The sequence below is a fragment of the Ricinus communis genome, chromosome 6 (genome assembly GCF_019578655.1).
Source record: "Ricinus communis isolate WT05 ecotype wild-type chromosome 6, ASM1957865v1, whole genome shotgun sequence".
NCBI lineage: Eukaryota > Viridiplantae > Streptophyta > Magnoliopsida > Malpighiales > Euphorbiaceae > Ricinus > Ricinus communis.
Window position 1 is genome coordinate 29024710 of NC_063261.1, and position 27009 is coordinate 29051718.

Sequence of the window (27009 nt, forward strand, 5' to 3'; positions counted from 1 at the left end):
TTAATAATATAATTTATTTCATCTTGTTAAATCCATTAATTTTAAATATGTAATAATAAAAATTAATTATAATGTAAATAAAAATAAAAATATTTTCACACATTAATTTATATAAATTAATAAATATATAAAATAAAATAATTATAATAAAAAATATTACGAGTTTAACACAACCATTAATGGAAGTTAGTTCCCCAATACGTTAATAAATTTATAAACAAACTAGCTCGCGAGTTAACAAGCCGAGTAATGATAAGTTTGAACTTAGTTTTTTAACACTAATGAGTCTCTATTAACGAACTCATGTGAGCTTTTATCGAGTCGAACATCAAGCAATAGCTCACGAAATGCTTAGTTTGTTTACTGCCAAAGGGCCAAATAGGTTCTTTTGACACTTTTAAGTTATTTTAATTCAAAATATATCCATTTTAGTTCAATTTAGTCCTTAGAATGAATTATATTCTTTGTATTAAAAAGTTAAATTCAATAAAAATATAAAAATATTTTTAAAATTAAATTTAATAACTAAGTAATTAGCTATTAATAATAATATTAAAAAATAATTAATCCTTAATAAAAATTAATTACTTTTATTTTATTTTAAATTCCCTTATCTAAGGGGAATTAAGCTAAAATATCAAGATCTTGACTTAAAATGAGGAAGAAAAATTAAAAGAGCATATTTAACCCACTTATAAAATTTATGAGTTATTAGAAGCTTATTCCTATTAAATTTGGAATAAAAAGAAAGTGCAAGATTAATTAATATATTTTAGCAGATGACAATTTGTATTGTTTTAGCTAAATTAAATCATATAAACATTTAACATTTGGTAAAGAAGCCTTATCCATGTTTAAATAAATTAATAAACTAATCAAAGAATTTAAGGAAATAAATGATGTTCAGTAGTTATAATAATAGTGGAAAATAATCAAATTGCTGGCTGTCTTCTGAAGAAAATAGGACAAAGCATAGTTAAAATATTCCAAGACTATCTTTTTGTCTCTGTTTTGATTGTACTTTTGTTCTTTTGCTTTGAAATTGAAGGAAAAAACACAAAATCATTCATGGAGAAAAGAAGCAATTCTTTCTCTTATATTTGATGGGTATTTCACTTTTCTTTTTGCACTTCAGTAGGCGAGAAGCTCACATCCAAAAGAAATTGTCCATTATTTTTTACCGATAGACGAATAGGTTTTTGGTCCCTGCAAACGGATGAGAATATTCCTCGCGGCTTTCTCTCTGGCTTCGGGAGAAACTGAATGGATTGGTTCAGCAGGAAAAACTACAACTATAGGGGAATCCTCCCTTGACACTCATAGGTCGAGTTTCGGCTCGAGTGGTCAAAAACGACTTGTCCAAGCAAATTGAAAGTTGATTCGAATGATGTGAGGGAAGATCTTGAGCTCTTTCTTTTGCTCTTGATTTAGACCCTCTTCCCTTTTTACTTCTTTTTTTTAAAGGTATGATGGCAAAGTGACAATTGCAGGAAGAGAAGTTCCTCTTTTATATAGCAATGAGAAAGGAAGTTTTAGGTATAGCAAATTGTTTCATAGCATTTTTGACACTTCAAAGTGTGGAACTTTTCAGCTCAACAATGGTTTGGCTCGAACTCCTCAAATGGGGTCTCTCTCTCTCTATCTTTCTCTCTTTATTGTTTATTTAAATATTTTTGTTTCATACCAAAGTAGCGTTTTCTGATGAATTTCGCAATCTTTATAAGTTTATTGATGTAGACACTGATAGGATCATAAAGTTCCGAGAGTGTACTGGTCTTAGTTTATGCGTATGATCAAGAAATACTGTCTTCCCTTCTAAATCCCCTCTGTTTCAAAGGACAAAAAAGAAAAAAGAACTTTGTGTACTCAACAATTATAACATGTGCCAAAATCTTTAGATTGTGCAAATATTTTGTATTTTTTGGTGTTTGATTTTGTATTTTACAAGTGTCCTTACAGATGGAATAGCTGGAATTTCTTTGCATGTAATATCAATGAAACAGTCATCAAGGAAACATGTGAGTTTTGATACCTTGTTGTTTTTTTTCTTTTCTTTTCTTTTGGCATTTATCCTGGTGTTATGTTGGTACATTGTTGAAAAATCTACAATTGGATATACGTTATTAATTTTGGAGTCCTCAAGTAAATGAGAAGAGTCGGAGGAATGCTGGCTCAAACTCATATGGTTGAGTGGCTGTGAACTGTGAGTACGCAAGTAAGTTGAAAGAGTAGAGAAGAAATGAAAGAAGAATCACTTGAGTCGGCTGAAGAGGATAAAAGGATGAGTTAGCAGTCCTTTTTTCACCCTCTTGATAGCATTTTCAAAATCCCATAAGCAATAAATAAAGAATAAGTTGAAGAACATTATACTGCGAGTGGGTGGGCAGATTCTTAGGTGCCTATGTACTGGTTTTGGAGAAATATGTTTGTGTAAGGGCACCTCATATATGGTAAACTTGATGGAATTTTTCTAATTATGCCCTGAAATTTGTTGCTTGCTTCATGAAAGTCTATTCATTAAAATTGATGACTATATGTCTAGAGTGAATTTGAATGCATATTTGTATGCAATTGATTGATCATAATTTGATACACGAATATGGTTTCTAAATCACATGTAGACAATAGAGTTTGAACTTAGAAACTCTTAGGATTGTCTACATGTCTTATTTTCCTTATCAGGAACTCCTTTAGAAATTCTAACATCCAACTTTACATTTGACAGCTGATGCACTTATTTCAACTGGCTTGGCTGATTACGTTATGTGTATGTCAATATAGGTATTATTCCTGATTGTTTCAGATGATCTCTGAAGATTAGCATTTTAGTTCTCTTTTATTCTTATTCCATTTTATGGGATGCAGATGATTGCTGGTCTGTTGCAACGAGAGATGCAAAGGTCTGTTGAATCCTATTAACCTTTCCAAATTATATGTCTCATCCAATAATTTGTAGCAGCTATAACATATCTAGTTATGCATATATTAGGAAATATTATTCACTTCTTTTATCAATTTGTAGGTTGCATTATTGACTTTTAATGTTTCACAAAATTATCTACTTCTAACTAAAAATTAAAAATGCTTCTTCGTATGATAGGAGTTTTCTTTCCTTTTCTTTGTTCTTCTTCGAGTAGAGCAATTTTCTGGGAGCATACAAGCATGTCACTAGTTGAGTAGAGACATTTTGAGACTTTCAATATACAGTAACTTGTTTGCACAAGACAGCATAGAATAATAATTTGAAAGCCTCTACTCCCCTCTCCCATTTATACACACAAAAAGTGGAGAAGTCCAAATTTTGAAAGCTAATAATCATCTCAAATCCCTTACTATGAATTTTTTGGTATTTCACAGGGTCATCTAGTCTTGATCATAAAAACTTTCCATGAGGAATCAAAGTTCTTGCTGATTATATACATGGGAAAGGCCTCAAGCTTGGTATCTATTCTGATCCTGGGTATGAAAAGTTTTCAAGCATGTGTCAGAAGCTGGAAGATAGATAATTCATTATGATCACTGCTGTTTTGATCTCTATTCACTCTATGGACTCACCAAACTGCATCTCTGTAGGATTTTTACATGTGAAGTTCGACCAGGGTCACTTCACCATGAAGAAGATGATGCTGATCTAATTGCTTCTTGGATTAGTTTCTTTGCTATATTGTCCTGAATGTTGATTGAAGGCCTACTGAATGGTCCATTACCTAAGTGTATTTGCATGTGCATGGAGGTGAATAATTTTCTATTCGTATTTGTGTTTTACATTCCCTCTTTGAAGTATGCAATGAGTTAATTTATCATTTGAAAGCAAACACTAAAAGAATGAAGAGAGTAATGGGTCATAGCTGAGCATCTTGACTCTCAAGTTATCGCTTAATTTCATGATTGAAATGGTTTATTTTTTTTGGAGATGTCAAAATGAGATTCTCCATATTGTAAACACATAAAGCCTTGCATGAAGAAAATGTAATCGATCTTCTCACATTGTGCCAATTCAGACTAACATCTGAATAAACATTTGGTGTGAGAATTTCAAATCAGAACTTTTAATGTAGGAGATACTTTGAAAATATTCAAGAAAAAATGTATTGATTAATTTTTTGAATGAGTAGAAAGTCCTCTTTTACTTAGGAGAGGAATAATAGAAAAAAAAGGAAAACTAAATTTAAATATAGACAGCAGCCTATCTTTCCTAATTTACAGAGTTGACTATCTAGATTTACATAAAGTACAAATCCTAGCATATATCTGTGATATGGCTGAATCAAAGCTAAATCCCTAATTGACAGAATTTCCAACACTTCCCCTCAAGCTGGTTTGTAGATGTCCTCCATAGCCAGCTTGCCAATTAATTTATCAAATTGTTTCATGTGTTGTTCCTATGTTAGAACATCGACAATTTGTTCCGTTGTCAGAAGGTATGGCATGCATATTATTTCAGCATCAACCTTCTCTTTGATGAAATGTTTGTCCACTTCTATATGCTTTGTACGATCATGTAGCATTCGGTTATGAGCTACGGAGATAGCAACTTTGTTATCACAAAAGATTTTCATTAGTGCTGAATGAGAAAAGTTCAATTCTTCAAGTATTCTTTTGATCCATATTGCCTCATAAATTCCACAGGTAGCAGCTCTGAACTTTGCTTCTGCACTACTTCTAGCCACCACATTTTGTTTTTTGCTTCGCCAAGTAACTAGGTTTCCCCCAACAAAATAGCAATACCCTGAAGTAGATCTCCTATCAGTAACACTACCTGCCCAATCTGCATCAGTGTAGATTTCAACTTGTAGGTGGCCATGTTTCTTGAACCAGTATGCCTCTACCAGGAGTCCTTTTCAGATATCTCAAAATTCTATAGACAGTCTCAAAATGCTTTGGTCCTGGTGAGTGCATAAACTAACTTACCAAGTTAACTGCAAAAGCAATATCTAGTCGCATATGGGACAAGTAGATTAATATGCCAATAAGTCTCTAATATTGCTCATTGTCCTTTATTTGTTTGACTTTGGCAGCATGTAACTTCAAATTAGGCTCAATGGGAGTTTCTGCCACCCTACAACCAAGTAAACCTGTTTCTCCAAGAAGGTCAAGTACATATATTCTCTGATTAACAAAAAATACCTTCTTTAGATCTTGCAAAATCCATTCCTAGGAAGTATTTCAGGATTCCCAGATCCTTCATTTGGAACTCTTTTGCGAGTCTTTTCTTAAGGGTTGCCAACTTTGTCTTATCATTACCAGTTAAAATACATCAACACAAATAATCAAAATTGCAACTTTACCATGTTTAGAGTGTTTATAAAAAATAGTGTGATCAGCCTGACTTTGAAGGAAGCCATAAGTAATAATTGCTTTTCCAAAGTTTCAAACATGCTCTTGGTGACTATTTTATTCCATATAAGGACTTTTTCAATTTACATACTTTGTCACTCCCAAGTTTCTTTTCAAATCCTAGTGGCAAGCTCATGAAGACCTCTTCTTCAAGATCACCGATAAGAAAAACATTTTTAACATCAAGTTGGTGTAAAAGCCGATCTGAATTTACTGTAAGGGACAATAGGACTCTAATAGAGTTTATTTTAGCCACAGGAGGAAAGATCTCCTGATAGTCAATCCTATAAGTTTGAGTGAAGCCTTTAGCAAGCAGTCTAGCCTTGTACCTCTCAACACTTCCATTAGTTTTATACTTTATTGTAAACACCCATTTACACCCTACTGTTTTCTTGTTCCTGGGTAGATAAACTATCTTCCAAGTACCACTTCTTAAACATTCATCTTCTCTATTGACTGCTAATTTCCAATTCGGATCATCTAATGCTTTATGTATATTCCTTGGAACAAACAAGTATAAAATCCTAGATGTGAAAGCTTTATGATTTTTTGATAGTCTTTGGTAGGAGAGATATTTTGCTATAGGATGTTTGGTGCAACTCCAGACACCTTTCCTAATTGCTATAGGACATCAAGATCATGAATAATTGGAAAATTATTGGGAATTGCTGAAGAATCAACAGGTGAATCATTAGGCAAAGCTGAAGGAATTATAACAGGAGCTAGAATAGGATTATCTGAACTTACAATACCATTTCTCGAGTTTTCAAACTGGTTTTGTGCAGAGTTGATATTCAGGTCTTTACTCCTTTGGCGAAATCTCTTCCTAGCATAAACTTGAAGCTTAAAATTTAGATCATTTTTCCAGTTTGTAATATTTCTCTCCCTGCACGAGAAACTTCTTCATTTGGCACCAAAGGACTCGACTCTCCTAAGTGACCTGTCACGACCCCATCTGTGTGCCCGTGACCGGCACTAGGGAATGGGTAGGCGTAGGCCACCGAATCCCGTAGTAAGCCTAACACTCACTGACTTAAATAAATCTCATGTCAATTAATATTATTGATTCCACATTTTCGTAACCATTAAATTTACACAATTAATTCGGTCTGCCAGAATAATTAGGCGAGACCCCGAAACTTCAAAGAATTACAACTGATACATCTACTATTTCAATTGCGGAGATCTAAGAATTTACAAATTTACATACCAAATCAAATACATCACCTGATGATGAAGGAGTCGGGTTACTAGATAAGAGTTGCAGGAAAACTAACAGTCATGAATCTGGAAAACAGTAAATTGAGACTGTCAGTCTCGAAAGTGAGTTAAAATCATATCTAAAAACAGTTGCAATCACTTCAATAATACATTTACTTAATTTGAAATAAATACTAAGTCATATAAAAACATACGTGTCATGTCATGTTTAAATTAAATAAAATAATTTTCACACGCTACGGGACGGAGTACTTCAGTAGAACCCTAATTCCAACACTAATATCTCGATCAACCTCGGCGAGCGAAACTCGATCAGGGACCTTACCTCCAGTCGGGTCACTTGTCTTAGCCTTTCGGCTCTCTTAATCCAACAGGTCCGGCGCCCAGAGAGCAAGCTCGATCAGTGACTTTACCTCCAACCTGAACACTTCATTTCCAACTAAGCCGCCGCCCAGAGAGCAAACTCGATCAGAGACCTTACCTCCGACAACCACACTTTACTAAGCCTAGAGAGCGATGCTCGACCAGGGCAATTCTTAAATCTTTACTTTTCAAATTTAACTATTTACCATTTTCCATCACTCTCGGACCTATTTCAGTACACTCATCAAACTCTTATGTTCTACTGTCGTCTCATCCCGAGTCATCATGCAATGATAAAAAAAGAGCATGCATAAATAGGGATTAAAAGCATAATATATATGATTAATAAATAAATTAATAATTAAACTTGCAATAAAATAATTACGATAGCAATTCAAAAAATTATGCATGACACGTGCATAACCGATATATGATTTTAACTCACAGCTTTGGCGACTTCCTAGCTCTGCTCCGGTGCCTCAGTTGGAGCGAGCCGAACAGACGGATTATCTAATCATGAAAAACAATTTATCAAAACGCTGAAACAATTGATCATTAATCCTAAATCTAGATCCCTAGTACTGACTGTCTAAGAATTTCAACTCGGAAGAATTCTACCGAAAATCCGGCAGAACCTCCCTTAAAACACGGACGTTTACTTCCTCGTAAAACGGATCCATAACCTGCCATAGACACATCAAATATGCTAGAATTAAATAATAAGAGCCGGACCACAAGAACGACGTTAATATTTTCCCGACTCCACAACACCACAACACAAATAATTAAATTAAATTTATTTTTAAACTAACCATCACAAGCAATTAATAGCCACAATAGTTTTCTAATATTACAAAATAATTTTCAAAGTTTAAATAAAATTATACCGAGCCGAAATTGAAATATTTCACGCGTTCGGAAAACACCCTACCAGTGTGAATTCGAATCCGGAAGCTCCTACGAAGCTCGTACAAGAGTTTTGGGGAAAGTGGGAAGGTTGCGGATCGGGCGGAAAGTTCTGCTCGACACTTGAAGATTTTCCGGATGAGAGGTAGCTGGCGGAAAGAAGGCGGGAAAAGTGAGGCAACCAAATGGAAAGGAGCGAGAAGGGAAGAAAGAGAGGGAGAGAGGAAGAGGGAGGAAGGAAAAGCGGGGGAAATGGGAGGTAAAAATAATATCTATATATATATAATATTTTTTTTATATATATAAATAAATATTATTATTATTATTATTATTATTCAAAAATAAAATACTGAATATTACATTATTATTTTCGAAATATGTGATTTCTATATAAGCCAAATTACATCAGCAAATAGGACAAAAACATCTCAAAAATTGTCTTCAATCTTATGCTTCTCCTCTAAAGAGAATTTTGGGTAAATTAGGATTGCTTTTCAAAAAAGATATACACATACTCACGTGAATTTTTTTATTTGAGGATCATAACACTTATAATTTTTTTTGTATGGAGCATAATCCAAAAAAACACATTTACAGCCCGTGGGTCAAGTTTTGACGAAATTGACTTAGTATATGAACATATACCGTATATCTAAAAATTTTAATAAGTAGGTCCAAATGTAATCTATTTTTGGAAAAGTAATCTTTTACGCATTCAAATGGTGTTTTGAAGTTTAACACTCTAATAGGCATCCTATTTATTAAATAGGACGCTGTTAAAATAGTTTCACCCTATAAATATTTTGGGATATTCATAGAGAATATTATGACACATGCTATTTTGAGTAAATATTTATTTTTACGTTCAATAAATGTCATTTTGTTAAGTAGTATCCTGATAAGTAGATTGGTGGTAAATACTAATTCTTTTCAAAAATCACTCAAGAGCTCGTTAAAATACTCTGTCCCATTGTCAGAGAGTAAAATATCAATTCTGATTTGAAATTGACTTTCAATCATAGTGTAAAAATTGTTAAATAAATTTTTCACTTCAAATTTTTTGTTCATCAAATAAACCCAACATAAACGCGTATGATCGTCAATAAATGTAATAAACCACTTTTTTTCTATAAATTATAGAAATTTTAGAGGGATCCTAAACATCACTATGAAAATAATATGATAATTAGAGTTTTTCGTTAATTTACTAACAGATATAAGCTTGCAAGCTAATTTAGGAACATGTTCGACAAAATTGAGGTTAACTTTCTCGGTCAGTTTAACAAGTTCTTTTCGTGCAATAGGTGATCTACCATCGGAAATTCTGATTATTTCATTGCTAGAACAAGGGGAATAAGTTATAAATAAATCAGAAAGGCTAGTCATATGATCGGAGGCTCTAAAATCTATAATCGAGGGTAAGAAATTTGGACAAGAAAGGGCTTTAGGATATTTAGCTGTTCGTGCCAAAGAAACACTATGAATACCAGATGCAAAATTAGACTTTATCAGCTTCATGAGTTGATCAAATTTGCTCTTTGTTAAAGGGACTTGAGTCAGCCTCATTGGCAGTAGGGACCCCACGGTTGCTCTTCTCTCCTTGCTTATTGCTTTTTCAATTGGCAGATTTACCATGAATTTTCCAGCAGCTTTCATGGATATGTCGCGGCTTTTTACAGTAATCGCACCAAACCTGTGACTTCTCATCACAACTGCGCTGGTAATTTGTAGCCTTGCATGCAGCAGCATTAATAATCAAGGCAGAATTTCAATTGACTCACCAATGGTCTTTTCTCCGAGCATGACATTCCTTCAGCTTTCTTCCCTCCTAACTTCAGCGAAAACCTCACTAATAGAAAGGAGAGGAGGTCTGTTGATGATCCTTCCTTGCATTTCATCAAACTCAACATTATGGCCTGTAAGAAACTTGTAAATACGACTATCTTCCACCATTTTCTTGTAATGGTTGCAATCATCAGTAGAATTCCACTCATATGTGTTAAATAAGTCGAGATCTTGCCACAATCTCTTCAATGAATTGAAGTATTTAGTAACGAAGTCATTGCCTTGCTGAACTTCTCCTAGTTTTAAAGTCAATTCAAAAACCTGAGATTGATTACCCAGGTCAGAATACATCGGATTGACATTGTCCCACAATTCCTTTGCAGTGAGATAGCACATATAATTTGAACTGATATCTTCATCCATGGAATTGACCAGCCATGTCATAACCATGGAATTTTCAGCATCTCCAATATGGTATAATGGATCACCTGCTGTAGGAGCTTTCTTGTCCCCAGTAATGTAGCCAATTTTCCCTTGCTCACGAATATACAACCGAAAAGATTAAGATCAGCGAAATAAATTATCACCATTTAAATGAATAGTGGTGATTCGGGCAAAATGGGTACTAGAATGATGTGGCTAGGTCTCGGAAGTTTTTGTTTGAACAGCAATAGCAGGACTTTGGGTGGTTTCTAATGTAACCTCATACATGGCTTAACAAGTTTAGGGCAATATAAAGGGAAAAAAACAAAAGCAGACTTGGGGTTTCAGGCATGTTAAGAGAAACCATACTCTGATACCAACTAAGGAAATATTCAAGAAAAAGTGTCTTGATTAATTTTTGAATGATTACAAAGTCCTCTTTAAATAAAGAGAGTAATAATAGAAAAAAAGGAAAACTAAATTTAAATATGGACAGCAGCCAATTTTTCTTAATTTACAGATTTGACTATCTATATTTACATATAATACAAATCCTAGCATATATCTGTGATATGGCTGAATCAAAGCTAAATCCCTAATTGACAGAATTCCCAACAGCGATCACCTTCAGAGACTTATTATTGTATGGTTGGGAATTATTATATCAAGTTAATGCTTAGTATTGTGTTATCAGGTGTGGATTATCTATAGTGTGACAACTGTTTCAATCTCGGTATATACCAATAGAAAGGTGTCATGTTTAACCTAGTCTTGTTTAGGTTTTTGTACAACCATCACTAGGTACCTTAAACTCAACTTATGTAATTTTGGTAATTTCTATGTAGCCACCAATGTGTGATGCTCTAAATGCTACTGGTCGCACAATTTTCTATTTGCTTTGTGAATGATAAAGCAATTACTCCATCTAGTTCTGTAAATTCCCTAGTTGTTCTTTTTTTGTTATGAGATTAATGCTGACTCTTTTGTCATGTTTTTGACAGGGGTGTTGATGACCCTGCTTTGTGGGCTGGAGAAGTTGGAAATAGCTGGCGCACAACAGATGACATTAATGATTCATGGGTAAGATTAGTCTTCTGGAGTCTAATATATGTCCAAAATATGTGTTGTGCCAAGCAGGCTTCAATATCTGGTTTAGAGGACAGTTACTTTTAAAGGGTTGGAACATGATTTCCTTTTATTCTTGGCGTGAATAAATCTAGTCCCTTCTCATTGAACTGCACGGATTTAGTTTGCTGTTGTGCTACTGTTCTGTCATAAGAAAACGGCGATGAATAACTGTAGTAACATAACCACCTAATTAGCTCTGCATAGATGAAAATTCAAATTATTTGGAGCAATGAATGATAAATAAAATGAGAACCATAAGAAGTTTGCTAGTTAATCACCCAAATGTCTTACTTTTATTTAAAAGCCAGTAGGAACTTATTCTATAACATAATTACTTTGATATACATTAATTTAATACCTAAATGCCAGCTGGCAGCACTGCCTCAGTTTGGTCCTAAGATTTTGAGCATATTATTACTACCTGAATTATCTGTTTCATAGTAGGAACTACAGGTAGTTCTTTTTCTCCTGCAATTCGGTTGTCATATTGATAGAGTCTTCTCATTTATTGCTAAGCATGACCACTATAGCCGATCTGAATGATAAATGGGCAGCATATGCAGGACCTGGTGGATGGAATGGTATGAACTTGACTTCTCGAAACATGCTCGCATGAAGGCTCAGCTGTAGTGTCCCAAATTTGTATCTTATTATCTATGTTATTTTACCTGGGCAGATCCAGATATGTTGGAAGTTGGTAATGGAGGCATGACCTATCAGGAGTGTCGCACACATTTCAGCATCTGGGCTTTGATGAAGGTCTGACCTTTGAAGTCTATTTATTTTACTCATTGGCTTTGGGATGTATGCTTGAATTGACAATCTTCTTTTTCTTTTTTCTGGGCCAGAAAGATAATCAGCACAGTGGTTTAGTTATTTCATCTATTAAGTTTTTGTATGATTGTTATGAAGGTAATACAATATAAAAAACATATTTGATAGAGCTAAGCAACTGAACAAATATCATGTAGCTTATTCCATATATTTTTGGTTAAGGCTTTGCCTAGTTGGATAGAGTTGTATAATTCAGAAGACGCAAATTTTCCATATATTTTTTGTTAAGGCTTTGCCTAGTTGGATAGAGTTGTGTAATTCAGATGACGCAATTTTTTTTTATGCAATCTAATGTGTACAAATATGATTACCATATCCTTCTGCATTGCGTGAATGTTTAGTATTTGATGTGGGTTCTCAGGGAAGTTTGAATCCATGAACTTATTTTGAGCATGAACATGCAGGCCCCGCTTTTGATTGGTTGTGATGTAAGAAACATGACAGCAGAAACTTATGAGATTCTAACAAATAAGGAAGTCATTGCTGTAAACCAAGGTGAATCTGATATCTCTCTGACTTGTTTAAAGAATTTTTTGCTACCATTTCCATTTTTTCTGGCAGATTTCTATACTATTGTTTCTTCAGTATACCATGCCTGAAATACTAAAGAGAAAAAGATTTTGATTCTTTTTTAGACCCGCATGGGGTTCAGGGAAGGAAAGTTCAAACTTCTAGAACAGATGGTTGCCTACAGGTCCTGCCTCTTGCATGTGTTTATAATAGATTCAACAAAATTACACCTGAATAGAGCTGAGTAATTGATAGTTTCCCATTCAAATTGTTTCATGTCGACCTGGGTCTTCTATGATTGAAGACAAGAATTGCCTTGTATTTACATGGGGCTTTAATAGAAAAGAGCCGATTTTCGCTCATTTGTTTCTTCAGAAATGCAACAGTTGCTTAATGGAGAAATAAGGCTAGGCGTATATTCTATGTACTGCAACATATCTGGCTAATAATTATATATTTGATAAACTGAGTTGGTCCTGTGTTAATTCAAATCCTTAACCTGGTTATTTAAGTAGTTGTTACTATTTCCAGGTCTGGGCAGGCCCTTTGACTGGACATCGCATGGCTGTTGTTCTCTGTAACCGATGTTCAAAATCTGCAACTATTACAGTTAGATGGGATGCACTTGGGGTCGAATCTGGCACCACTGTCGTGGTGCGAGACCTGTGGCAGGTGAGGAAATTGAATCGCATGGATTAAACAGAATTTGTTAGCAATCCTTTTATAAGACCCTTTTTTCTAATCATGCCTGGCAAGTATTGATAACAGTCATGTTTCAGGATCACAAGCATCAATGATACAGCAGTATCATACATAACTCATGTTTTAATCTCATACCCTATCCAACTGACCTTAGAGTATTAGAAGCCTTTCAAGTCCTAAAATTCTATAGTTAAGAGCATAAAGTTGTCCCGTGGTTGCATGGCTATGCCTTGCTGGGATTTGTGATCAATCTAAACTTCGTTTTGACTTTAACTGGGGTTAATTATGTTCCAATCAAAGATTCAGATGTTTAATATTTTTTTTCATTTTACAAATGGGAGCAAACATGTCAAATAAACACCTCACAATTTCATAGCAGTCAAGTAAGTTACCAAGTGATGTGTGTTCAGGGGACTTCCGAAGTGGCCCAAATTCTTTTAACTCGGTTCAAGCGTTTTATCTTTTCATACGTCAGCATTCTCATTAAGGATTCTTTTGGCTTGCAGCACAAAGACATTACAGGAGATTCAGCAGCATCATTTGGTACTCGAGTAGATGCACATGCTGCTCAATGTATATTTTTACTCCCAGGACAGTGTTGCGTGCTGAAAGTTAGTTTCTTGTATGGTGTGATTCTACTTATGCATATACGCTTCAGTGTTAATGCATCTAATCCCTGTGAAGATGAGATGAGTGTGTTATTATAGCAGTACGTTAATCCCTTTTTATTTATTGCAAGGAGTATCACTGAGTACGTAGAAACTTGGATTTTCTAGCCATATTATGCATTATGGTGCATTGGAACAATTACCCTCTCTTATATGCAAGTCCTGAATGGTGAAAGGAATCCAACTCAATGTTTCCACTAGCAAGTTTAAACAGTTTTATGAGAAAAGATAGGTTTTAAGTTTTTTTTCCCTTCAGGGGCTATATTATAATATAAAAGCTAATTGCATATTCCTACATAATCACCTAAAAACGGATGGAAGAAGTTCAAAATAGCCATCCTCTACAAGCAGTTAATGTTATTTTAGCAAAACGGAGGTAGGGCCAAAGAGGGATAACCAAAAGCAGAAGCAGAATTACTTTTGAATGCTTCTGAATGGGAATCTCTATGCAGACAAAGATCTACATAAAACATATTCATCAGTCTTTCTGTTCTACTGTTGGTTCCATCTTTCACCTTGAATCCTTTGTTTCATGCATTAACAGACATAAAGGTGGTGTTATTGTTGTTTGAGAACCCTGCAGTGCCAAATGAGCAAGAAGAGAACTTAGAATATTGTATATGGTTTTCAAGGCATTAATATGAGAGAATGCTGTATATACCTATATTAGTCTAATGATTTTTGTTGCTTCAGCATTCCCGTTTCCCGGATAGCAGGTATGATCTCCGAAGTGGTTGGAACAGATTCTGTTTGCACTCCTGTCACTGATGAAGGCAGTGCCAGTGGAGATGGTATATGCCTGAAAGTTCCAAATGGAATGCTCCTTATCGAGTTAGAGCATTCCTTGGCCTGCGGGGACTGCAAGATGCGATGACTGGCCTGATAGGAAAGAAGTGGGAATTGATCCAGTGAAAGATCCGGACAGCTGCCATTCTCACTATTTTCTTCTCTTGCTTTGTTTTGATCAAGTGATAGATTAAGGCAGCATTCATTATCACTCTTTGCCTCTGGGCCACCTTCAACTTTCTCAGCCTTTCGACGAGAATTTATTGAACTGTAAGTCAGAGAATCTGGATTCTTCACCCTGAAACATGACATCTTATCTCTGCAAGGATGATGGCTCTGCAAAGTTCAAGAATTTTTCTCTCTTTTGGTCAATGACTTTTATCTACTTTGGTATAGAATCCACAAGCTCAGTCAATTTGACAGATCAAGAAAAACAAGAAATTTAGATTTACCACATGAGGGATGTATGTGCCTGTTCCTCGTGACTTCCCCATTTCATCAGTACTAGAAGCAGTGGCATATACCTTTGCAGCATAAGGGTGATGGTATGGCACTCTTGGGACAAATACATTTGTGCCCCTTTGAGACAAAAAATTCTGCTTCCACCGCAGCAACTGAGACAGTGTATCCCAAGTACATCCTTGCTGGATTTGGGAAGGAGATGACGGGGGAGTCAACTGGGGAGAAACAGGCAGTGAATAACTGTGATACCACTGGCCCTGTAGTATACCATTGTAGTAATTGTCATAGTCTCCACTGAGATCAGATGCCTCAGATCTTCCAGTGCCAAAAGTGGGTACAGGAACTGGTGCATCTGGCCTTTCTCCCCTCCCATTCCGATCCAAAGTATTTATAAAAAAATTTTCCAGTCCTGCACCCATGTTTTCTCCTGGTAGCATAAGGATTTCTCCAAGTCTTTGAGCCCCATAGGAAAGGGCGCATTTTATACGGTGGAAATTGCCTGGTAAAAGACAAATTGATCAGTTTTATTGATCATTTACACCAGGGACTTATGACCTCAACACGCAAACACAAATAAAACCAGAATTTAAGTTCACCTCTACAGATAAAGATGACAATAACATTGTGTATGCTTATCTCTGTCTATATGCACACGTGTGCATGTGTTCATGCCTGTGGGAACACATGTGCTGATGCGCATATGTGTACATATCAATGTACATAATGTATAAGATATCCGATAATTTTCATGCATCTATAGGTATAGAAAGCCTCCACTGTTTTTCCTAAATTCAGACAATTACTTGTGTCATGACTACAAAATGATATATCAAACGTCCATCAGTAGAAGATGATGTGCAAAGTATTTTCCAACCCACAACACCAGTTCATGTTCATTCAGTAATTTGTGGCAGTATCCTGAGTAAGATTTCTACAAACATATAAGAAGTTCATTGCGGATGCAGTATGCACAAACACAAACCTTTGTTATCTTGTCTTTCACCTAACATAGCTTCAGTGTCTATCATTAATCATACCTTTGCTGACACTACGCCCCAAGTTGTTACTGTCTTTTAAAGGATCCAATATGTTGAGATGCTTAATAGAAAATTCATGGCCTCCATTTTCAACTGCTTTTATAGGAACTGAAAATCTCTCTTTGCATCTCTTCAGAAACTCTGGAGTGAGCAATAACTCATTCCGATTACTATATGGTGCCTCTGCTGCAATACCCCAAAAGAATAAATCAACATCAGATTTGAGTGAATAAGTAACTGAAAGAATTTCTCTAGACATTCTAATACTGCTTACTCATAATTTCCGGAAGAGAAGATATTGCAACAGGACCGTTAATGGTGACACAATAGTTATCCCAATCAAAAGTGCTATAGTACTCCAAAAATCTATATAGTACCTGTAAACAGAAAGTTAAACTTAACTCTCATCTGCAGATGCACAAAAGAAATTCTGAATTTAAAAATACTCACCGCCAAAGGCCCAGGTAGCGATGAATGGAAGACATTTACAATATATAAGACCAATATTTCTAATGCATATGTTGAGAGCAAGCCATGGTGGGCACCAAGAATTCGACTCTCATAAAAGCACCAGGCTTTGATCAAGATAATACTGTGTTTGAGAAGATGATCTTTCCCAATAAGTTGGTCAACCTGAAAAACCATTATAACACTATAAGATGCTACCTTTTTTTTTTTTTTTGACTTCTTTTGATAAAAAAGAGACCAAATAATAGATTTAACACAGAATCTCAGAGCCAGGATTTTTAGGTAAACAAACAATTACATCAGAAATGGAAAGGACCAAATCTAGTATTTGATGACGACACTAAGCTGAAAAGATAATTACAAATAGCCATTGCAAGGAGAGCATGTAAAATCACACTTGCAGGCATGAAACATACATATAAACATGCATATACACATAGCATTACAACATGTACACTTGTCAACAGGATGAGCATGGTAGAGATAAGAATGCCAAGACGAATGTGCGGAAACAGAAGTTAAAAGTGGCACCAGCTTAAGTTGGTGACAGTTTTCACAAGGAATAATTCTTTCCAAAATAATCCTAAAGATAATATTGTACCCTTGCAACATAAGGAAACAATAATTTGAGAAAAACAATGTAAAGAAAACAGTAATATCCCATCAGTGAAACTGCAACCACGCACTAACTACTCTGAAAAAACTCTTGATTCCCATTCATCTTGATGTTCTTCCCCTCCAATAGTATAACAGATTGAGTGGTAATATGTTTTTAGGAAACTTAGAGCCAAGGGGTAGAATAGGAATGTACCTGCTCCAGAAAGCAAAGAGCACAGAGCCCTGCCATTTGATTGAAAGAGATATCAACTGATATATTCTTCACAGAACATTTCACAACCTTGACCTGTCATAAAAAATAGTAACATTGAAACATCATATGCAACAAAGAATTGAATATTTTGTTAAAAGAATTACTAAGCATTGCTTCCGTTAAATTAGTAGCACATATAAACATGCATCAATTCTTAAGAATATATGTTCAATGGACAGTCTCAATTTTGCCTAGACTTAGATAAAATTGAATAGTAAACGTACTTTGTTTCTCTTCAGCTTTTACTGTAACATGGTATCATTGCAAGCGCTTTCAGCATCTTAGATATGAGAATATCTAAACTTCTCTTTCTGGGAATTCTCTATTTAGGGTTCAAAGCATCTTAGGTTTGAGAGAATCTAAACTTCGCTTTCTAGGAAGTCTCTGTATAGGGTTGCAAATGAATGCAGGGGTATATGAAAAAAGTTAGATGCCAGAGCTTGAATAAACTATTTGCATATTTATGAAGAGACAAGTAATGGTACAATTTCTACAACATTCAGGAAAAGATAAAACATATTATGACAGTTTTAATTGTCATATTTGTTTGTTTAAGAATTTAAATGAGCACGACATAAATAAATAATACTCTCATTGATCAGCATCCAAAGAGCTGTCAACATTCTCATATTGATTTCTTGTTCATAAATGTAATAGCCTTTTCATGGCAATTTTCAGAATGTAGAAGCACTATAAATACCATGCCCATATTGTTAATAGTGCTTAAAAGGGAGTTAGTGTTAAGGTCGAGAAACCATTTATGAACTGCCTAGATGACTCAGCTTAAAATAATACCACTTTCATTTGCTACAAACAGGCAGAAGGAAGATTTTCTAAGCTTTGAGAAACAAAGCGACATAAGGTGAAAAAGGACAAAGTCAGCACGGAAGCAATTGAAACAACAGTGTCGACAAAACGCGATAACAGAAAAAGCAAATGTGCATCTATAAGTACAGTTCTAAGATGAAACTTAATTGATATTGGAATGGACTACAAAGTCATGACTTTACAATATAAAGATTACAGTGAAGAAAGTTAACCTGTGCTTGAATATATCGTACATCTTTTACTTCAGACTCAAGATTCTGCTCTGCATATGTGAGGATATCGCAGACTTCTCTAGCCAAATCCTCTTCCATGTTTTGATGGCTGAGAGCAGTTAGATCAATATCTCCATCAGGAAGATATGTTTTCAGTGGTACAGAACCAAATGGAAAGACCTGTACATGAAAATACAAAGACTTCATGTTAGTTTAAGGTCTGTATAATACTACGTGAATAAATTGAATTAATTGTTCATTGATCTCCCTTGGCAAAGCATTAATGCTCAAATGCAGTTAAAAGTCAAGAGGGCCCCTCAGATCCCAAAAGTGTTCAACTAATTGGCATAGGTGAACAGATCTGAATGACTTCACATAACAAAACGCCAAAATTCCACGTAATGTGAATTTAATAAGTTAATAGAGAAAAGGATTGTACGTCTTAAATTCTTCTGGCTCAACATTTTTAGGATCAGGCTATAACAGCATGCACATGATGATACATGTAGGTTAAGTTCTCACCAAGTCCCCCTAAACTAGAGAAGCTAATTACTAATATCCATTCTTGTAGGTGAAAAGATGAGTTTCCCACCACATACACGGCATGGATGATGGAATCGGCCATGTTATGAGGAGCTGGAAATATGCAAGTACTAGATAAAATAAGGAGATGTGAAAATCAATGCATGAGGTTCACTGATCTATGATCTAACTGACCTCTCAGTAGAAAAACACAGACCGACCTATTAGTCATCCTATAAATTAAATAACTGTCCATAGATCAACTATAGCAGTTCAAATCCTTACAGTACCAACACCTCAAAAGATGAGACCTTCTTAATGAGGAATCCGTATTTTTAAACCACTATATTTGCTAAATTAAAAGGAAAATATGGAAACAGACTTCCATTGTAAGAAAACTTTATCAAAACATATAGAAATATACTAAGAAGAAAGATCCAGAACATACAAATATTTAATGGAGGAAAAGAAAATTTTCTAGGGCTAATCATATCATGTTAAATGAGAGAAACTACATCAAAGGAAAGAAAAAAGAACTATATTGAATATAACATTGCCCCTCAAAAAAGATGTACAAAGAAAAGAGGGTGGGAATTTCTCACCTCAGTTGCATAATGATGCTTGATTAACCTTTGAATATAATCAATAACCTCCTTTCTCTTCTGCTCAGAAGACGAAGAAGGTTGAAGAACCCAAAGTATCTCCTGGGTCCTCTTCTCAGCCATTAGCCAGAGTTCCGAATCAATTGACAATGGGTATAGATCAAGTGAATGGGAGGAAGAGGTTGAAGAAGAGCAAGAAGACAAACACCATTGAAGATCTCCCATAATTTTAAGTTCCAAAGAAAAACTTAGGATTCCTCACCATTGCACGGTGCCATTGATACTTCCTTTTAACTGATCGTATAACTCAATAATGGAACCTTTGGCAGTAAAAAATCAGAAATTCAAATAAATGAATGAATAAGCAGAAACCAAAACAAAAATTTTAAGCCGACATCAAGAGTAGATTAAGAAAAGGAATGATAAGTAGAGATACACTGCTAAAGAAGCAGAAATAACCAATGTGTGAAATTGGCACCAGTTGAGAACAAAAATTAGCTGTCCAGTGCTTCAGAAGCAGTTGAAAGTAATTCTACACTGTTTGCAGACTCCAACACTCTCTATTATATTTTGAAGGTTTTTTCAGCCTTTATATAATAGAAGAAGAACTGGTACAATGGGAGTAGAAACAACCATAAAAAAGGAAAAAGGAAAAAGAGAAATGCCGAAGAGAAAAAAGAAAAGAAAAAAAGAAAAAACCGGGATTATTTAGAAAAAGTAGGATTTTTTGGTACCATGTGGAATAGGATCAGAAAGTGGGATTACTATTTCCACAGAAATGAGATTAGATTTTTAAAGAAAAGAGTTGTATATATGGGTCGGCAAGCATGGATAAAAGCAAGGAATAAGGACAGGTGTGATATTAACAAAGGGAAAACGAAAATAAAAAGCTTCTAACCTCCCCATCATCTCTTCCCCTTTCATCTTCAAGCGAAACCCCAGAATGAGATTAGTATTTGTACTCAAGTGAAAATTAAAGAGACGAAACAAGAGAAAATAAACAAATCCTGCTGTTGACTAGTCTTTCCATCCAATAGAAAATGGTTGAATTTAGCCTCACACCAAGCAAAAGAAGAGTTTTAAATGTTAGAATCTGGAGAGATTTTCTTAGCAAAGTGGTCTTTATTCATTAATGGACCAACACAGAATGTGAGACAAATTGCAATAAGGTTAAAAAGTAAAGTTGTGCTTCCTTATTTGCAAGAAAGAAGCTAGATTTGGTGACAGATCAATTTTTAGCTATTTCCCATTCAGGCTTTAAATTCCTAATAGTTATCCTGTGTGATTCAGACTCCTATTTCCTTGTCCTTTGTGATTCAAATTTTGTAGATTTCAGATCTAGTTTTTTTATTCCTAGATATCACTTAGTAATTGCATTTATTGCACAGAAATGAAATGTTGGTTTCTCTGCCCATTTCTTAGGTGATTCACTGTCAGAGGAAAATGCCAACTACCTTGTACAAAAGCTATTATAAAACACTCGAAGCTGTTTTGGAAAGGTCAATATCATTGGGATCCTGGTTTTAACTCCTCCCGATGATTAACAAACGAGTCTACGCAAATCATCTGTAAATTTTCTATAGTTCAACTAACTTATTGATTATCCATATATGAATTAAGACTTGTGACAACCGATATTATGTGGTGTGGAACCATATTCATAAAGTGTTAGTCCCCACATAAATGCGGGCATGCGGTCAAACACAATTAGCAGATGGATACAAAAAAAAAAAAAAGAAAGAAAGAAAGAGAGAGAAGAATGAGACACAAGTGTATCTAATCATCAATCAGTGTTTCTTTCTAGTTATATAATTTCATTTGCGTCACAGATGGACGAAATTATAGTATACAAAATAAGATGGTCAACATGCATGCAGCCCTCACAAAGTAGTCCTCTAAAGTTGCAAATCTTCATGAAACTAACCAAATAGGTTAAAAAGGTAAAAAATTTAGCAACCAGAATGCACGTGCCTAATTTTGTGAGTCACATAGCAGATGCTATGTAATCCAAATGATAGTGACCAAAATCAGGTGGTATCTAAATGATAGTATAACCAAATTAGGCGGTAGAAATATAAACAAAGAGAATATTTAGCAGGCAATCTAAGCTCTACCCTGATCATCAAGTACATAATCTATTATAAAGAAAGAAACACTCAAAACTGGGTTCTAAGTCGTTGGAATTCAGATTCTCCGTAAAATTGGCGAGAGGCCTTATTGATTTATCGAAAATTAGATTTGTTAATTCGGATTCTCCGTCAAAGGCTGATTGTAAATCAGGTAGTAATGTTGTAAAGTTTTATAAAGTTGCAAACTTTTTACTACTTTTAGTACAAATGTCCAAAAATAGTATAATAATGTCAAAAAAATTTATTAGCTTTTGATTATGAAGTCAGAAGAAAAGACATTGTTTTTTGTTTCTCTCTGTCTCTTTCTTTTTTCTTTTTCCTTTGCCTGTCTAATAAAATTGATATTTAAACTAAGACTCACTAAGCCCAACAGTGCCAAACCATGTTTTATAACTGCAAACCTTTTATTGTCAAAAGCCTTAATCTTAAAAGAAAAACAGGTTGAGAATTGAGGGTAAACTGAAGGTTTTCCAGTATATCAAGTTATAGCACATTAAAGTTTGATATTCAAAACAAATATCATTGCAATCAGCATAGAAGTGATTGAAATAGAAATATTGGTATGCTTCACCAGCAAAAAATTAATGGTTATATTTCTGCCTAGTAAACTAGTAAGTGTCATAGTTGTATGTAAGTGCTATCTTTTTTACCCTTTCAGTCATTTGGTCTAATGTCTGCCCAATTGGAAACAAATTATTTGAAACACCTGAATATATGAACTGGCAGAATAATTTTTAAACTAGATTTTAAGATTCAAAGAGAATTTATATAGATTCTAATTCCAAGATATTTGAATTAAAAAGTCCAGTTGTATTAGATTTTCCAAGTTCTATCAATCATATGAATTTTAAGAAAGATTTAACTCGGAAAATGTAGTTAAAAATAAACAACCTTAATTAGAGTTCACAAGTTCTTACAAAAGCTAAATATGATAGAATGTTTAACCATGTATCAAGCCTAGCTCCAAAGAGAAATGGTTGAGAATTGAGATACATGGAACCCTAGTAAGTAGGGTACAAAATCAACCAAATCCAAACAAAAAACGGCAGAAACACCAAAATAGATGACTAAGCTCAAGTTACTAACATTACAATGAGAATGTTTATAACAAGATTATCTGCATACCTTGCCAGAGGTAAGTTGAAAGTAATGCTGCAATATGGGTCAGTCAAACCCTATTCATCAAATCCCTTGAACGACAGTATATGATAGCCAATCGTTGCATTTTGCAAACCAGAACTACAGTGGAACTTTCCTAAAAGCAAGTATTGAAACAGTTACATGAAGCCAAATCCAATTTCAGAACAAAAGCCACCAAAACTGACAAGTGCAAAAAAAAGAAATGAAGAAAAACATGGGGCACAATAAAAATGCTAAAAAACTGCAAAAACTGGAAACGGCAAACCAGCAAATACATTATGTCATTTTTACATTGACAGAAATTACAGAAAAGGAAAAATCTTAAAAATTTGACGTTAGAAAAAGGAAATACCTTGGTAAGTGCCAAACAGGGTGCTCTCTCCTTTTTTTGTTTTGCCTTATTACTGTGCTTAATTTCCAAATCTGTTTTCATATAAAGTGACTCACAAAAGCACAAATTAAACATCTTCTCCATAAATTAGAGAAGAAAGGTAGTAGCTTTAAGCACCCCAAATCCACTAAACCCTTTCTACTACTCGAACTGGATTCGGACGCAGGAAAACGCAGAAAATTGTAATAAAAGAGAGAAAAAAAAAAAAAAAGAGCAAAAGAAAACCCAGTATAATCAAAGTTGAATTGTTGCTGACGTGTCCAAATCTCGTGGATGTAAAACTTATCTAATCAGAAGGACCGTTCATTTACATAGTCAAATAACTGACCCATCTAAAACCCTTCTAAAATCATCTAAGCCCTATAACTTTCCCGCCATGTTAGCTCTATCCCCTTCTTTATTTCTCTATAGACCACCCCAATACCCTAATAAAGTTCCAATCTTTAAACCTCAATTCAATAAATTTCACTGTAACTCTGAGCTTCAAGTAGAAAGGGGTATTGAATTTGAGACTGGAGATTCCTTTTATCGCCATGAAAGTGCTAAAGGTAGAGACTTGGGGATATTGGCAGGAGCTCTATATAAGCAATCGAAAGGCACATTAAGGGTTATTGATGCAATGTGTGGGTGTGGAATTAGATCTTGTAGGTACCTAATTGAAGCAGAAGCTGATTTTGTATTGGCAAATGATGCAAATGATGAGTATAGAGGTGTTATTGTTGGGAATTTGAAGCAAGTAGGAAGGGGTTTTGGTGATGAGAGAAAGTGGGTTGTTACACATTTCGACGCGAATAGAGTATTGACTGAGTGTTACTTGCAAAGGGACTTCTTTGACTTGATTGACATTGATTCATTTGGAAGTGATTCTTTGTTTTTAAGGAGTGCAATGAGTGCTTTAAAATTGGACGGATTGCTTTATCTTACTTCCACTGATGGGTACTCTTCTGGTGGTCATAGGCCTCATTGGTGAGTAATTCTTTTGGAAATGAACTGTTATTGTTTGTTAAAATGATTGTCTTGGTATTGTTTGAATACAAAAGTTTATTGCTTTAGTGCTTCTGTTTGTTTTTATTACTGAAAAACAGAGTCAGTTCTTTGGGACTTGGTGGAGACAGAGTTATTTCTTTTTAATTCGTGTAGTTTAAATGAGTTCCGTAATTGGGTTGAGTAGTATGGTTATACTTTTGTTATTTTTATGGTCTAGCTCTTTAGCTGCATATGGAGCATATATTCGCCCTATGCCTTGTTCCAATGAGGTTGGTTTGCGAATGCTTATAGGTGGGGCTGTGAGGGAAGCATCTTTGCTGGGTTATCATGTTACCCCACTTTTTTCATACTACTCATATCATGGACCAGTTTTTAGAGTTATGCTCCGAGTGAATCGAGGGAAGGAACATGAGAACAGGTATTCTATAATTCAGTGGCTTATATTTTTATGAGTTTGACACTTTATATTGGTGCTGGTACTTACAAAATGGCTTTACCATTTTGATTAGGCATTATGGTTTCATCACCTACTGCAATCAATGTGGAAATACTCGAGCATTTTCATGGGAAGAGCTTGGTCATTTTAGTTGCAGTTTCTGCAGCAATGAAGTATATTTTTCATTCTCTAACCGTTCCATTTTACGATGTGCTACACTGAGTAGTATTACCTTATTTTGTTTCGCTTAATCTTCCAACCTATGTCTACCAGTAGTCTCTTTTTTGCTAGCTTTGGCACCGTGCATTACACCACAAGTCTTATGATCAAGGTTGCATCTTATATATCTTAGGATATGCTAATTTTTTTTCCTGTTGCTCTGTTTTTTCAGGATTATAGGCCCCTTACTGTTTCTGGACCCCTGTGGACAGGACCTCTTCATGATGCTACCTTCATTACAGAAATGTTGAATTTGGCTGAGCAATGGGGATGGGTAGGAAATGATGTAGGAGCTGATCTGGATAAACTTTTGAAACAGATGTTAGATGAAAGCGACCCCAGATTACCATTTGGATTCATTAAACTGGATGAGGTCTTTTAAAATCCTTGTGCATTCATTTTATTTGTTTCTGTCAATATGCTATGTTTTGCAACTTTATTTATAAAATTCGAGGAGGATTTTGTTAGTTATCCCTTTAATCATTTCAGATGGCAAGCCGTGCAAAAATTAATTCACCTCCAATAAAGACCTTGATGAACACTCTCCTCCAGGTGTGCTGCCATAACTATAACATTTCACCATGACCAGCCAGGAGGCTTTAAATGATATTCCCCAGTCTAACGGCCTGGTGCATTTGGTTTTATTAGGAGGGTTATGCTGCTAGTCGGTCGCACATTGCCTCTAATGCAATCAAGACAGATTGTCCTATGCCAGTGTTCATTAGGCTAGCCAAGGAACTCCAGGGTGCTAAAAAAATTTGATGTAAAGTGATTATGGGGCAGACATACGGGCCGTAGCAGCTCAAAACTGGTGGTGATGGGAATGAAAGCTCATTGGAAGAAGGAAAGGCTAATTTCTCTTGTAAGCTGAATCTTTGTCCAACTCCGACCAATATCTCAATGAAGAAATAGGTTTATCAATTGGTGTAGAGTTAGTTTGATCTGCCAATTTGTAAGATTATGAAGTTATTTGTAAAATGGTTTACTTGCACCAAGTCAATCTGCAACAACAAAATCAAACTAAAGTCTTTCAAATTCATTTCAATATTAAAAAAGGGTTGAAAGAACTATGTATTTTCTTGTTTCTATTTATTTCAAATTATCTTTAGTGACATAATTCTTTTCAGGGGGGATTATTGTCACAAAATATTAGCTTTGATGTATATACACTTTAATTTTGAATTTAGATTATTAATATTATTATCATTATATTTGTTTTCAATCATTCCTTGAATTTATATGTCAATGAGTTTTTTTATTACCTAAATTGCATTTTAAAAGTTAATAGTAAAAAGTATTAATATTTTGTTCCTCACATCCTATATTTTAACCGTTGATTTCATAATTCTCACTATGGATGACAATAAAGAATGAAAAGGAATTTAAGGTAGAGAGAAAGAAAATATTTATCCTCTTGTGTTTTTTACATAATAAATAATCATTAAAGGAAAGGAAGGAAAATTATTTAGATTTTTAATTTTTTAATTAAAATTATAGGAATAAAAATAATAATTGACCAAATTTTAGTGTCTTTCCATAGATTAAAATTTTTTTACATCTCAAATTAGAGTTTAAGTAATTTTAACTTTTTACAAGGAGAGTGAAGGAGAATCATTTTCCATATATTTTCTTCATTTCTTTTTCCATTATTGTTTATGGGAAAAATGCATATTTAGCCTCGCTGCACTTTTTATTATTTGTAAGAAATTTTAGTTACACTTTTATTTGTTCACATTGAGTCTTTACACTTTTATTTTTGTTGATATTAGGTTCTCTTTTAACAAAAGGTTAGTGTGTGTACCACACTCTCTATTAATGAGAATATAAATGAATTTTTAAGTTTCTTTATTTAACATTTTTAAACATTTGCCCCCTGAACATTACTTTTTAATATTACGTCCTTGTACTTTAATTTTTAGCAACATTACCTCCTTAAAATTTATCATTTAAAATTTAATAACATAAATAGTAAAAATAGTTATTATAATCTAATTTAATTTATTTTTTTCATTAAGAATATTAGTAGAATTAGCCAAACCATA

The 27009-nt window shown here is 34.5% G+C and overlaps 3 protein-coding genes and 2 long non-coding RNA genes across 8 annotated transcripts; 3 read left to right on the forward strand and 2 right to left on the reverse strand.

The window, feature by feature from the left end:
* The first annotated feature begins 922 nt into the window (after positions 1 to 922).
* On the forward strand, positions 923 to 3803 carry LOC107261565. The gene is made up of 5 exons (XR_003079600.2): positions 923 to 1626; positions 1960 to 2018; positions 2726 to 2781; positions 2866 to 2900; positions 3358 to 3803. It is a non-coding gene; the product is annotated as an uncharacterized LOC107261565 (long non-coding RNA).
* A 2624-nt stretch (positions 3804 to 6427) lies between these two features.
* LOC107261566 lies at positions 6428 to 7848 on the reverse strand. The gene is made up of 3 exons (XR_007216326.1): positions 7809 to 7848; positions 7367 to 7604; positions 6428 to 6624 (listed from the first exon to the last, which is right to left on the reverse strand). It is a non-coding gene; the product is annotated as an uncharacterized LOC107261566 (long non-coding RNA).
* A 2559-nt stretch (positions 7849 to 10407) lies between these two features.
* Positions 10408 to 13941, forward strand: LOC125370404 (alpha-galactosidase 3-like). 4 transcript variants are annotated; one of them, XM_048375630.1, is made up of 8 exons: positions 10408 to 10729; positions 11037 to 11115; positions 11680 to 11744; positions 11840 to 11922; positions 12402 to 12492; positions 12633 to 12691; positions 13039 to 13179; positions 13716 to 13941. In XM_048375630.1, the coding sequence occupies exons 1-8, from the start codon at positions 10681 to 10683 to the stop codon at positions 13914 to 13916; spliced, it is 768 nt and encodes a 255-aa protein (XP_048231587.1). In that variant the 5' UTR covers positions 10408 to 10680; the 3' UTR covers positions 13917 to 13941. The 4 variants fall into 4 exon arrangements, with proteins under 4 accessions (XP_048231587.1, XP_048231588.1, XP_048231590.1 ...); XM_048375631.1 differs by having other exon boundaries at positions 10408 to 10678; XM_048375633.1 differs by lacking the exon at positions 10408 to 10729 and adding an exon at positions 10761 to 10836.
* Positions 13942 to 14106: 165 nt separating this feature from the next.
* LOC8260858 lies at positions 14107 to 23428 on the reverse strand. The gene is made up of 11 exons (XM_025158057.2): positions 23287 to 23428; positions 22920 to 23049; positions 19666 to 19985; positions 18542 to 18721; positions 17442 to 17534; positions 16613 to 16795; positions 16437 to 16539; positions 16163 to 16348; positions 15116 to 15624; positions 14539 to 14999; positions 14107 to 14454 (listed from the first exon to the last, which is right to left on the reverse strand). The coding sequence occupies exons 3-10, from the start codon at positions 19888 to 19890 to the stop codon at positions 14544 to 14546; spliced, it is 1935 nt and encodes a 644-aa protein (XP_025013825.2). The 5' UTR covers positions 19891 to 19985; positions 22920 to 23049; positions 23287 to 23428; the 3' UTR covers positions 14107 to 14454; positions 14539 to 14543.
* Positions 23429 to 23701: 273 nt separating this feature from the next.
* Positions 23702 to 26035, forward strand: LOC8260859 (tRNA (guanine(26)-N(2))-dimethyltransferase). The gene is made up of 6 exons (XM_002523003.4): positions 23702 to 24291; positions 24530 to 24730; positions 24822 to 24921; positions 25140 to 25340; positions 25457 to 25519; positions 25616 to 26035. The coding sequence occupies exons 1-6, from the start codon at positions 23702 to 23704 to the stop codon at positions 25727 to 25729; spliced, it is 1269 nt and encodes a 422-aa protein (XP_002523049.1). The 3' UTR covers positions 25730 to 26035.
* Positions 26036 to 27009: the final 974 nt, after the last annotated feature.